Source organism: Anopheles arabiensis, chromosome 3 (assembly GCF_016920715.1).
Source record: "Anopheles arabiensis isolate DONGOLA chromosome 3, AaraD3, whole genome shotgun sequence".
NCBI classification, from domain to species: Eukaryota; Metazoa; Arthropoda; class Insecta; order Diptera; family Culicidae; genus Anopheles; species Anopheles arabiensis.
Genome location: NC_053518.1, coordinates 21,920,309 through 21,933,771, shown reverse-complemented (window position 1 = coordinate 21,933,771; position 13,463 = coordinate 21,920,309). Strand labels below are relative to the sequence as shown.

General features: G+C 54.2%; 3 protein-coding genes across 4 annotated transcripts; 2 read left to right on the top strand and 1 right to left on the bottom strand.

Annotated features, from left to right (window-relative positions):
* The first annotated feature begins 362 nt into the window (after positions 1-362).
* LOC120903100 (SET and MYND domain-containing protein 4-like) lies at positions 363-3,036 on the top strand. Its single transcript, XM_040312320.1, has 6 exons — positions 363-525; positions 591-1,118; positions 1,186-1,362; positions 1,429-1,753; positions 1,815-2,475; positions 2,542-3,036. Exons 1-6 carry the CDS (start codon positions 407-409, stop codon positions 3,006-3,008), a joined length of 2,277 nt encoding a protein of 758 aa, XP_040168254.1. The 5' UTR covers positions 363-406; the 3' UTR covers positions 3,009-3,036.
* Positions 3,021-5,290, bottom strand: LOC120903101 (zinc finger protein 425-like). 2 transcript variants are annotated; one of them, XM_040312323.1, is made up of 3 exons: positions 5,185-5,290; positions 3,383-5,122; positions 3,021-3,307 (listed from the first exon to the last, which is right to left on the bottom strand). In XM_040312323.1, exons 2-3 carry the CDS (start codon positions 3,605-3,607, stop codon positions 3,038-3,040), a joined length of 495 nt encoding a protein of 164 aa, XP_040168257.1. In that variant the 5' UTR covers positions 3,608-5,122; positions 5,185-5,290; the 3' UTR covers positions 3,021-3,037. The 2 variants fall into 2 exon arrangements, with proteins under 2 accessions (XP_040168257.1, XP_040168256.1); XM_040312322.1 differs by lacking the exon at positions 3,021-3,307 and having other exon boundaries at positions 3,607-5,122.
* Positions 5,291-7,204: 1,914 nt separating this feature from the next.
* Positions 7,205-13,446, top strand: LOC120899714 (nuclear pore complex protein Nup214). Its single transcript, XM_040305851.1, has 2 exons — positions 7,205-7,431; positions 7,533-13,446. The coding sequence occupies exons 1-2, from the start codon at positions 7,396-7,398 to the stop codon at positions 13,305-13,307; spliced, it is 5,811 nt and encodes a 1,936-aa protein (XP_040161785.1). The 5' UTR covers positions 7,205-7,395; the 3' UTR covers positions 13,308-13,446.
* Positions 13,447-13,463: the final 17 nt, after the last annotated feature.

Sequence of the window (13,463 nt, the reverse complement as noted above, 5' to 3'; positions counted from 1 at the left end):
TATCGTCCGATTGGATATCAATACAATTGAGCCAAATAATTCTGGGAATCGGCCAAAAATCTTGGGATTCATCATTATCAGGAAATTCAATACGCACTACCGACATTGACAGTAGAAATATACTCTCGAGCAAATCAGATTTGAGCATGCCAAAATTTTCCAGTTGGCATCTATCTGTCAAACCCTGTTTGAAGGATAGATTCCAAAATTGTATGACAGTGTTTTTCTCCGTCTAATAAGGCCTTAATAGATGCCTAATCGACGGACAGTCGTTGTCCATTGGACTGTCGTTGTCCGATGGTGAGGGGGGTGGCAAACTGGGCTTAAACGTAATGTCAAAACAAAGTTTGTTTACATTTCGTTTTTGGTGCGATTTCCATCTTTCTTACCGGGTTTGCAACTAACCATGGAGCGCGATTGGGATGAAATGGTCGACTCCATAGTCCATAAATTGCAGCATCAACTGCCGCGCACTGCTAGCGAGGTGGACACCATACGGCATCTAGCGAATGTGCCGAAACTCTGGTAAATCCTAGCCGATTACATTGGTTTGGCGTGTCTTATTGTGCGCATCCCCTCTGTACTTGCAGTGACCTTTTCCGCTCGTGGCTACAAAGGCTGCCAAACGTGCGTGCCAGCGGGGAGAACAAATCCAACCAGTTTCGCACCCGTGGCAACGACATGTTTAAAGCCAGCACGCCAGAGTATCATGTGGTGGTGGAAGCGTACAGCAAAGCGATCTTTGCTGCCCCTGGCGGTTCGAGAGCGCTCGCACTGGGACACGCGAATCGTGCGGCCGCCCTCATTCGTCTGCACCGGTATCGGGAAGCGTTCGACGATTGCCAGCTCGCGCTGGACGGAGACTATCCGGCGGACAGTCGACTGAAGGTGCTGTTCCGGCAGGCGGAATGTGCCGAGCGGCTGGGTGAGCCAGCCAAATTAGGTCCGATTGTTGAAGGCATAGCGCGAATTGCTGCCGGGAAAGCGCTCCAAAAAGCAGAGCAACGAAGGCTGGAAGCATGGCGTACTATGTACGATGCAGCAGACAGAGACTATACGGTAGAAGAGGACGAAAATGCAACGACCCTCGTACCGTGTGAAGAAGCCGTCTTAAAAGAGTAAGTGATGTGCTATATTACTGTTTTTTCCCCGATAGTATTTTACAATTAAAACCATATTCTGTAGACAAGAAGCTCCCACAGTTGGTCGCTATGTTGTGGCGGCGGAAACAATCAAAGCAAACGATACTGTTGCCAGGGAAACGGCCGTTTCGTTCGTGCCTGTCTACGATCCGGAAAGCAGTTCCACGCTACCTTCCTTCGACTGCCAAAAGTGTGCCAAAGTGAATGTGGTCCCCTTTCCGTAAGTAATGATCGCAGTGACCGCCGAGAAGGAAGATTGCGCTTAATCGCTTCTGCTGTTCCACAGCTGTCCCACGTGCGGCAGAGCCTGCTACTGCAGCACACGGTGCCGGGTGGCTCATTGGCCGGTGCACCGGTTTGAGTGCTTCGGCTACCGAAAGCACCTGTGGTACCAGATCGGAATCGCCCATCTCGGGTTGCGCTGCTTCCTGGACGGCTTCGGAACGATTGCCGGAGAAATGGCGAAGGCAACGGACGCATCCGTCTGCTATCAGCGCGTGCTGGAAGCGACCAGAGAGGAGGACAATCCGTTCTCCCACTACGGTCGAGTGTTGCGGTTGGTCACGAACTTCGACAAGATGGACCCCGACGATAGGATGCGGTATACGCTGGTAGGTATTTCGCTTGCGCTCCTAGTTTTATGTTTGGCTTACTATGTACTCACCTTGCCAGGCCGGTCTGATGCTCACCATCTATCTCCAAGAATGTACACCTTTTGCGGAAGCGGTGAAAGATTGCGCCATGCCACCGGCCGAACTGCTGGTGTGCTGTGGGGCGTTCATCACACGCCACATTGGCCAGCTGGTCTGCAATGGGCACGCGATCTGTGAGCTGCGCCTGGCCCTTCCTTCGAAGGGGCAATTTTACAACCTAAACGATTCGTTGCTGCTTGCCGGATCTCTGCATCTGTGCCTTAAAAGCTCCCGCGTGTTTACGGCAATCTTTCCCCGCATCAGCATGTTCAACCACTCCTGCGATCCCAACATACGCAATCACTTCGAACGAGCGACACTCACGGTGCACGCGACCCGTCCGATCGGTGCGGGTGGTGAAGTGTTCAACTGCTACGGTCCACACTACCGGCTGATGGCGGCAGCGGAGCGGAAGATGCTGCTTCGGGCGCAGTACTGCTTCGACTGTGGCTGCGAGCGATGCCGGGAGGGTGACGCTACGTACGAGCAGCGTTTCAACATGATCCGCTGTCCCGCCTGTCGCCGGGAGTACTCGAAGGAGCTGAACCTGGAGGAACTGCCAACCGTGTGTGTGTACTGTTCGGCGGAAATTCCCTCCGAATGGTTGAGCCAAATTTTAGATCTGGATCCAGATGATCGTCGTAAGTAAAGGCTCGCCCACCTACCGCAGCGAGTTCACAGTAACATTCTCCCCGTCTTGCTTACAGGCGACGAAACACGAAACTTCCAGCACGCTGAGAGTGCGTATAACTATGGCAAGCAAATATTGATCCACAGCAATCAAACGAGAGCCATTGCGCTGCGGCACATCCTCGAATGTTTCACACGAATAGCCACCTGCAAGGGATTGGCCCACTCGAACGCGCTCAACCAGCTAGCGCTAGAGTATGCGCTGCTGATGCGGGAACGGTTCAGCCACATGAGTTTGGAATTTTTAACCGGCTGTTTCTACCTGCTGGACGTTTGGGCTATGTTTTGCTATTACGGCGACGATGCACCGCACCCGGTGGAGCAGCAGGCCGAGGAGCGTACCGTGCTGAAACAGTTCCGCCAGGCGCTCGCTATGATTGGCGCCGACAATCGGGGGCAGATTTTGGATTACATGATGCGGTACAAGATAATCGACGGGGAATCGATGGCAGAATGCATCGAAACAATGGAGCAAACGGCTTAGTAACGCTTTGTTTTTTTGTAATTCAAATTTTAATTTCCTTTCCTTTGCTTCACCAACGGTTCGCGCATCGCCGGTGAGTGGTTACATTGCTTTCGTTTCGGGCGCTGGTTTAATGTACGCCCCTTCGCCGGCGATTGGTCCGTTGATGCGTCCGATTCGGAGCTGCTGGAAGGGAAGCAGGACGATGGTAAGGTCGGCTCGTAGACGAGCAGCCGGTCCAGCAGGAAGGACCGATCACGCGTCACTGTCAACAGTTTGCGCTCGCTTTCCCGCAGCTGGTGCTGGAAGGTTACATTCTCCTGTTTACGTTACAAATAACATGTTTTGAATTTTAATAAAACCAAGTTTTTAAAATTAAAACCCTGCTTACCTACCTTGTTAATTTCTTTCAGCTGCTTTTGCAATTCCTTGTACTTCGTGCAATAGTTTACTACCGGAGCGGGCGGCCATTCGTTTAGCTGGTTGTCTTCGTTGGTTGTAGAAGTAATTTGCTCCTCTGGGGCGATATCGTTCAACCCGAAATACTCTCGAAAGTAGTCTTCTGAGCTTTGATGGAAAAGTCTCTGTAGCGAGTAGGCACTATACTCGTTATCCTCCATTGTTCTTCGCTTATGGGAGCTGCTGGCTGCTGAAGTGGAGCTGTTTCCTTCAATTCAAGCGAGATTTATAACGCAAGTCTGAACCAATGATTTTGACAGATGCCTTTTCGCAGGTACTCGTTACCATAGTGATAGGGATGACTTCATCACATCGTAGTAGGCTGGTGGTGCCATCACAGCCATGACAGATAGAAAAAGACTAGAACGGTGAAGGCTGCTTTTGAACGTTTTATTTAAATTGAGTTATATTTTATCGATTGTAATTTATAAGACAATTAAATTTAAATTAATTTATATTCAATTAAGCAACTCAATTAATCTTAATATTGGAGAAGACTTGTGCATAAAGCGATCCACGTGTCCGAAGAATGTGCCAGCATATGTGGAAGGAAGAACTTAAGTTATGCACGTAAGTATTACACAATTAAAACAGTCTCTTTTCTCTCCCCTCTACCTCAACTACGGTACGCGTGCACCGCCATGTGCGCCGGATAGTTCCTTTGTCTAACGTTTTTCCTACAAATCGGGCACTGCTTCCTTTGATGCACTGAACCATGCTCTAGCAACTGTTTTTCACTGTCAAAAACCCGCTTGCACTGTAAGCATCTGTGTTTTCCTTCTTCCTTCGCCTCGTTCTCCGTCGCCATTGCCCCTCCATCCGCCGCGTGCTTCGACGCCATGTGGTACTTCAACCGGCGCTTGGAGCAAAACGTCCCATCGCACACGGCGCACCGAAACGCACCGCCATGCGACGCAATGTGCTCCTTGATCGACGATTTTGAGCGCATGCTTTTGCACACCGGACACTCCTGCTGCTGGTGGCTGCGCATGTGCGAGTTTAGCTGGGCGGCGTTCGAGAACACCCGATCACACTCGCCGCATCGTGTCTTTTCCGCTGCCACGCGCGTATGATCCGAGCTACTAGCGTGTAGCAGCTTGCGGTGCAGATTTAAGGCCCGATAGGAGGAAAGCGTTTTGCTGCACACCGCGCACCGGATGGCTCCTTCGTGCGCGGCAAGGTGTTCTTTAAGGCTGCGCTGCACTACAATTTTGTCGCACACCGGGCACGGCACCTGGTTGTGCGTTTCCTGGTGGTGTTTTAGCTTCCGCTGAAATTGAAACGTTCTGTCGCATTCGGTGCAGCGGTACTGGGGCCGCACGACCGGTTCGGCTGGTTTGTGCAGTCTACGCCGGTGCAACCGCAATGCATTGGCGCTGGGACACGGTTTGTTACAATCCGGACAGTGGAGCGTTTCCGGCGAGGGTACATCTTGGGGGCTTTCTTTTACGTCAGAAAAGCTACACGGATCCTCTTTTATAGATACCGGATTGTCGTCAGTCGCAGCTTCCATCAATTGATAATCCTCACATTTAATGACGCTGACCAAATCCGAACCGGCATCATCGTGAAAGTTAGGTGTTCCATCCGTTTCGGAAGGTTCTTGTTTGATGGAAGGTAAATCCATTGTTGATAGTCCTTTCGGCAGTGAGTGCAAGCTAATGTATATTGTGTATCTAAACAGATTGTGATAAAAAGACATTAGGGGATGATATTTAACTAACAAAAAATAACCTACCATTACGCGTAATGCTTTTTAGGCTTTAAACGAGTTTTAGGGTAAATTTTAGTAGGCATTTTCCAAACCGTACCAGATGTAAACAATAACAACAAAGCGATGATTTATGTCAACGCGATGTTTTTCATTAGGGACCTTTTATACGTATCGAACCCGCTAAACAAATTCGAGCAGTTTGTGAGCTCGCATGAGACCTCACACTCCATACAACACTCCATAGCCCCAGCGCCCTTGCATTTAAGCAGATTGTGAGGGCAAGCAGTTTTTTTGGCCCATAGTTTTAGTAGTTATAATTATAGCAATCCGAGAGCAGTTATAACAGTGCGATTTGTAGCATACTGAATATATGAAAATAATCACTTTCTTTAAAAAACCCCAAAAATACAAATAGTCTTAGCCAAAACAAACGACGAATTACACAGTAGAAAAAAAAATTATGAAGAAAACATAAAGTTCATTTGAAATAATTCAAGATATCGTGCAGATGATACTACAGTCAGAATTCAATAGTTGAACGCTTTTTAGTTGGACGCTTGATAGTTGGCTAACAGTCCAAGTGCCACAAATCCACTAAACGACCACTAAACGGGTTCTAAACGACTCAAGCTCTCAACTTATACGGAATATAGAAAGACTTCGTTTAGCAGACGGCAAACGACTCATGCATTCTAAAAAATAGCAAAAAAAAGCTGGTGGCGCCATCTGTTGGTGGAATAGTGGAGCTTCCCTCGCTTTGAGAAAATTCTCTTTCACTCTGTACTGTTGTATGGTTTCGGATTGAAGTTATGCATCGCTAGAACTAGAACAGCGATACGATTGTTTAAATACTCTACTCCAATGTGAACCATCAAAATTGAATCAAATGAGATTTGAATAATGGTCGTTAGTGTTGATACCCACGCATCTGACCATACGACCATTCTTATAGATTTTGCTTGGAAAGTTAGAAGGGTATATAGGTCGAGATTAGATGAAGCTAGGCATTTTGTGGTTTACATGTGTTTTACATTACAAGAAATGGACAGCGATATACAGGGTTTCGAATCATATAATGGACTACTTGATCCACTCGGTGGAATGTTTGAAAAGGTAAGGGGATGTTTGCAACGTTGCTATGGAGGTTTGCAAGCATATAGGGGAATCTGTCAAACACTTAGGAGAAGTGTGCAAAATAGCTATGGATTTTTGCATCCAACTATGGAGTGCTCGGTTGTAGCGCTGTAGAAATTGAACCTAGATTTTTTCAAAAAAGCTCCGCGTGATGATTTAAGAGTTAAAAATAAATATGATGAAATTATATTATTGCCGGCGTCCGTCTTTGACACTTTGACAAGAGCCGCCTTGTACCGATGTCATGCATTAAAAAGCTATAAAGTTCCACCAAGTTCAGTACCCTTTCTTAACAAGCCTTCAAGTTCCTTCATGAACCCTACTCATAGTGCTAATCAGCCGCAAAGTTCCAAAGAGTACCATGTGCCTGTTAAAAAGCTCCATAGTTCCGCAAAGTACCGTCTATCTCTTAATCAGCCACAAAGTACGACATCGGAACGATTTTTCGTTAAACAGCCCTAATTCAGCTATAAAGTACGAGCTGGCTATTTGGGTGTTGTCGTACACTACTGAATATCTATAACTTCTATAACCATCCTGAACTTATTGTGATGCTAAAAGTAGGTTAAAACTTGACATCAAACACCGCTCGCAGATGGTGTGTTGTAGTGTTGGTGAAACGGTACATTGTAAAAGCGTCTGTTGACCTTATCTGTTTATGAATATGGCCTGGCGGGAAGAGCTATAAGCCCAGCTGTATACTTTACCCACTTTTCTTTACTGTATACTTTACCCACACATATTCACTGTCACTAATAGCCATCGAAAAAGCACGCAATTTTGTACGGCAAGATTTCTCAAAGCACCCACCATTCTCGCCTAATGGCTATACAGCTTCACGCCAAGAGTTCGCTTTGTGTAACCGCCTCCTCTACGGGTCTCCCATCTGTCAAACCGCCCGTCTGTCGAAGTGCTGTCAACTGGCTGTGAGGCAAAAATAGCGGGTTTGTTTGTCGGAAAGCAGTTGTGTCGATTGTTTTACGTGCCGTGATTGTTGCGAAAAAGAAGGTGTAACAACCCAATCGGGAAGTTGACCGTAAGTTCCCCCCCCCACAGTGCGTTAGGTTGGCCAGTTCGATATAAGGAGAAGAGAGCGAAAGGATGGCACAACCGGCACCGCTTGGTCTGGACGTTACCGTAAGTTTCTGGTCCGCGCACATAGGTTATGTTTACGTTCGCGTTCCCCCCCACCCGGATGATGATGCTTAACTGCCCGTGTTGATGTCCATCGTTTGCAGGAACTAAAGTTTAAGCTACAGAGCAAGGTTCCCATCTTCAAAGGCGATGGGAATGCAAAGAACGGCTGCAGCCTGCTTGCCACCGCCAGTGTCCACGGGCTGGTGTTTGCCGGCACGGTCGGGGCGGAGTTGCGCGTGCTGAAGCTGCCGGACATCACCGCCGACCGGGTGATCAATGAGACCGTCCCGCTGCGCACCGTTCCCCTGCCCAGTGAACCGTACCAGCTGGCGGTGAGCTGCGATCATGGCATGCTGGCGGTGGACGTCGTGGCGAACGGTGTACCGTTCGTGTACATCTACTCCGTACCCTCGTTTCTGACCGGGTCGATCGTGAAGCTGGCGGAAATCAAAACGTCCCCCCAGCCCGCCGTAAGAAGCACGCAGCTGTGCTGGAACCCGGTCATGCACAACGTGCTGGCCGTGCGTACCGAGGCCGGTGGACTTTCCGTGTACACGCTGAAGGAACCGACCGGGCTGGAATTTCACTCGCTCGATACGAACAACCCGGCCGAGCGGGCCCAGTGTGCCTGCTGGAGTCCGAAGGGCAAGCAGCTGGTGGTGGCGTTCGCCAACGGCAAGCTGGTACAGTACAAGCCCGACCTGAAACCGGCCCGCACCATCGTCTGCCCGCCCGGCGTGCTCGAGGGTGGCGGCGGGTTCGAGGTGCTAGCGGTCCAGTGGCTCAGCACGTACCAGTTTGCGGCCGTGTTTATGCCCCACGGGGATGACACCGTGCCGGCCCTGTTCATCGTGAACGCACCGAAGGCGGGCAGCCCGGTTTTCATCAACTACGACGACATCTGCTACAGCCAGAGCGGACCGCGCAGGGGCCAGGTGTTTCTGCAGCACATACTGCCCTGGAACTTGTTGCTGATGGCGTCGGCCAACAGCATGGAGGTGGGCATACTGGGCACGACCGAGAGCGGCGAAGCGCCGACCTGGTGCCAGTGGACGACGACGGACGAGGCGCGGGCGGAGCTGCCGCTCACGGCGGACAAGCAGGAAACGTTCCCGATCGGGTTCGCGCTCGAGACGGGCTGCACGCACGAGCTCGTGATCGGCGAGCAGACGTTTCCGGTGATGCCGATGATCCATCTGCTGTCGACGTACGGGCAGCTGGTGTCGTTCAATGTGCTCAACACCCTGCCGAATGTGCCGAACATTTGCTCGCCGCCGAAGCCGGTCCAGGACCTGACGGGTGGTGCGTTTGTGAAGATCGATATGGGACAGGCGGCACCAACACAACAGCAACAGCAACAACAGCAGCCAAAAGCGTTCCCGAGCATGAATCAAAACGTTCCAGCAGCAGCAGCACCACCGCCTTCGTCGGAAATATCATTCACCGTACCGAACGGGGCCACATCGACGCCGGCAATCGCCAAGTCGAAATCCTTCTTCAATGCAGGAGTCGGTGCGGAAGCGGTACAAAAGTCGCCCATCAATTTGTTCGGTGGCGCCGGAGGAACGGCAGCACCGGGGCAGCAGCAGCAGCAGCAACCGAAACCGGCAGCCCCCGCCATAGCGCCAACATTTGGCAAACAGATCACATTTGGAGCGTCACCCGGCGCCGGAATGCAGCAGCAGGGAGTCGGTGGCGAAACGAAACCTTCACCTTTTGCTGGATTTTCTACCCCAGCGGGTGGTGGTAGCGGTGGCGGCGGTACGACATTTGGCGGTGGCACGACTGCAGGAGGACTGCCGACCATGTCGGCACCACCCTTCCAGGCCGCAATGGCTGCGATGGGACCGCCGCCGCAGCAGTCAGCATCTTCCCGGCCGAGTGCAGACGCCAACAAACCGCTCGTTACGGTTCCCCCCAGCTACGTGCCAGCGGTCCAGCAGCAGCCGCCCAACAATGGCAATGTGGCAGCCCGCCCACAAACCACCGCTGCCCCGAAAAGGGCGGACTTTTCCTCCGAGGACAATAACGCCATCATTCGCGCACTCACGAACGACGAGCTGAACCGGTTTGCGCGCGAGCTGACCGAGCTGCAGCGCCGCAACCGGGCACTGAGCGTGCAGATCGGGCAGAAGGAAGAGTCCGCACAGATGATACGCAGCTTGCGCGAGCTGGAGGACATCATTGCGCAGGCGAACGAAAGCACACAGTCGCTCGTAACGGACGTGCAGGCGCTCCGGCTCGGGCTGAACGAAGCGTTCGCGATGGTGGCGGAAGCGAACAGCAAGAGCGCCATCTACAATAACCCGACCGTGCACCGGTACCAGGAGGCGCACGGCGGCCTGTCGCAGACGAGCCGGCGCCAGCTGAGCGCGCTCGAGAACATGCTGCAGGTGAACGAGAGCCAGCTGCGCACGGTTACGAAGCAGCTCGAGGCGCAGTGGATGGGCCTGGAGGAGGCGAAGCAGGCGCGGGCCAAGCAGCGCATGCACATCCCCTCGCTGGAGGTGCTGTACCAGACGCTGTCGAAGCAGCAGGACATTCTGAACCGGCAGGGCGAAAAGCTGGCCGTGCTGAAGAGCAAACTGGGGCTGCGCAGCAGCGTAAAGGGGCTGGAGGATCGTAACAAAAGCGTGAAGGGGGGAAAGCAGCAGCTTGGTGGAGGTGATGCTACCGACACATCCGAGAGTGCGATCGAATCGCTGACCGATTCAATCATCTCGATGACGCTCGGCGATCAGGTGGCGGCCGACACGAAGAAGCTAAGCGAGGGCAAGCTGTCCGCACTGAGACGCGCGCTAATGGGCAGAAAGGTAGTGACGGTGAAACCGCAGCGACCGGACCGGGTCGGCCTTAGCTCGGAGGTCGTCCGTGAGCATCGCGATCAGGTGCGCCGCCAGGTGGTGATGGTGGAGCAGGAAAAACAAGCGAAAGTGGCGCAGAAGGCGGCGGCAAGCAAGGCGGAGCAGAGCAAAGTGCAGCAGCAGCAACGCAGCAGTGCCCCAGCCCAACAGCAGCCTGCCGCTCAACCGGTGCAAACGCAATCCAAGCAGCCGGTTGGCAACAAACCGATGGCAACGGCTCCCGCTAATAAAGCGTTTTCGTTTGCCGTTCCAAGCTCTGGCGCTGCAGCGCCACCATCCGTTGGAAGCTTTTCCTTTGGACAAACCACAATTACACCGATGAGTGCTGCGGAAAGCAACGCCGCGAAGCCAACAGCAAATGGGGGAAGCATCACAAGCGGGCTGTCTTTTGGCACACCAGTTAATAAGGAAAGCGGTGGCGATAAGGAGAAAAAGGACAGCACGATCTCCAGCTCCAGCGGTAAGGAGAACATCCCGGTCAATGCTGCTCCGCCCGCCGTATCAAAAGCCCCTGCTTCCGGTTCGTTCAGCTTCGGATCGACCGCATCGGCAGGAACCTTTAAACCACCGTCGACGGAATCATCCGCCCCTGCCGCTCCGAAGCCGGTGTTTTCTTTCGGCAATTCGGGTACGGGCAGTAACAGCGGCCAACAGTCGGGACTTACTTTCGGTTCCATACCGAAGCCCAACTTCTCCTTCGACGCACCATCCACCACCGCTGGCAGCGGTGGTCTTTCCTTTGGCCTCGCAGGATCCTCCTCCTCTTCCGAGGGGCCACTAAGCCTGGGCAAACCGAAGGCAACGGCCACTGCATCCACCTCGAGCGAAAACGTTCCTCCGCCGGTTGAGGAGGTGCAGAAGGACAAACCGCTGCCACCGTCGTTCGGGCCGGTTGAGCCAGCACCGGCCACGAAAGCGCCCCTGCCCGCCCTTACCAGCCTGCTGCAGAAGGTCGACTCGTCGGTGGATCTTTCGGTGAAGGGTGGTGGTGGTGGTGCAGCGGGTGCAACGTTCCAGCCCAGCAAACCGGCCGGCGGTGGCCTGTTCGGTAGCATTACCGGCGGTACGAGTAGCAGCTTTGCAACGGGTGGACTGTTTGGGAGCGTTACGAAGCCGACTGCTCCGTCCGCAGCGACCAATAACGCTTCGGCGAATGAGGAAGGAGGCGCCAAACCGGCAGCATCCGGTGGAGGATTGTTTTCGGGGCTTTCGTTCGGTTCGCTGTCCGTAACACCGAGTAGTGCGGGTGGTGATGCTGCTTCCGGCGGTTCGCTGTTTGGCAGTGTGAAGCCAGCCAATGGTGCCGCTACGGGCGGATTAACGTTCGGCGGTGGAAGCAGTTTTGCATCGTCCGGCTTTGGAGTGGCCAAATCTTCGACGGACACAACGGCGACCGTAGCTTCGCCAGCAACCGAACCGGCAAAGACCGCAGGGAAGGAAGAATCGACGGCAACTGCCACTGCCACCACTGGTTTTGGCTTTGGCTCCATTGCTGCGCCTTCGATCACCTCCACAGCGTCAGTATCATCCCCCGTGGGTGGATTTTCCTTCGGAGGGCTCTCCCTGGGCAAGCCGGTAGTGACGCCCGCTTCATCGGCAACCGTTTCCACGCCCGCTGCGAGCACTGGCACGCCGGTGACCGCCACTGCAGCACCGGTGGTTGCCACTTCCCCGGCCACAACAACGACCACACCGACGACGACGGCAGCTGCCGACACCACGAGCACACTGTTCGGGTCCATCAGCATCTGCTCACCGACTGCGGCCAGCTCGGGGAACAACGCCAAGACAACGCCCTCCATTACCGGGGGTAACATATTCAGTTCGGGCACGTTCGGCGCCTCCAAACCGACGACCGACACGAAAAGCATCTTCGGAGGTGGTGGTGGTGGTGCTACCGGTGCCACCGCAGCCGGTGGAGCAGCCTCACCCTTCGGTCCACTGGCAGCATCGCCGGCGCCTGCTGCCGCCTCTTCGGGCGGGTTGTTCGGTTCCGTTGGGCAGCCCACGGCTGCATCGACCGCACTTGGTGCCGCCAGCACAACGACCACCACCAGCGTCTTTGGGGGAGGCTTTTTCGGTGCGAGCACAACGGCAGCGGCAGGAACAGTGGCCGCTACCAGCACCACCCCGTCGTCCGGTGGATTCTTTGGCGGTGGCGCTGGAGCCGCGACTAATTCCGTCTTCGGATCAAGTGCGGCCTCGACCACGTCCAACATTTTCGGCAGTTCGGCGTCTGCGACGTCCACCGGAGGCACCGGGTTGTTTGGCAGTGTCGCCGCGAGCAACAGCGCCACACCCGGCGCTGCAGGCGGGTCCATTTTCGGTGGTGGTGGCAGCGGCGGTGCGTCAGCGTTTGGCGGAGCCGGTGCCGGCGGTAGTGGCGGAAACATCTTTGGCAGTCCGGTGGCCGCAGCAGCAGCATCGCCAGCCGGTGGTACGGGTTTGTTTGGTTCGGTTGGCAGCGCCTCGCCGGCAGCAGCGGGACCGTTCGGCAGCCCGCAGACACCGCCCCAATCGTCGACCCAGTCCATCTTTGGCGGTGGAGCAGCATCCGGCGGTGGTGCATTTGGTTCATCGGTCGCCACTGGTGCCGCCGCCAGCCCGGGACCGTTCAGCAGTGGTGCGGCGGGAACGGGCGTGAACGCGTTCGCTTCACCGACGGGCACGTCGGCGTTCAGTAAACCGCCCGCCTTCGGCGCGACTCCCACGTTTGGCGGGGCGCCCACGTTCGGCGGGGCGCCCACGTTCGGTGGGGCGCCGACATTTGGAGGGGCGCCCACGTTCGGCAGTCCGAAGGCAACGTTCGGGGGCGGTGGCGTTGTTGGCGGTGGTTCACCGTTCGGGGGTGGCGCATCGCCCGCCATCGGATCACCGGCGACGCAGTCCAACAATCTGTTCGAGCAGCTCGGTTCCTCGTCGTCCGGCGTGTCGTTCGGTGGGCTGGCGGCCCAGCAACAGGCCAAGCCGACCCAGTTCGGGGGTTCATCGTTTTCCAGCTGGCGTTCGTAAGGCTGGCGGTTGCTGCTTTGAACGATCCCGACCGTGGCGGATACGTTGGCGGATGTTTTGGAACGATTTGTTAAAAAGCTTATCCTTTCTTGAATGTGTATTCTAATGAGTAAATTAATGAAACAAACAATACATTTTACTTTCGTCTTGTGTGCT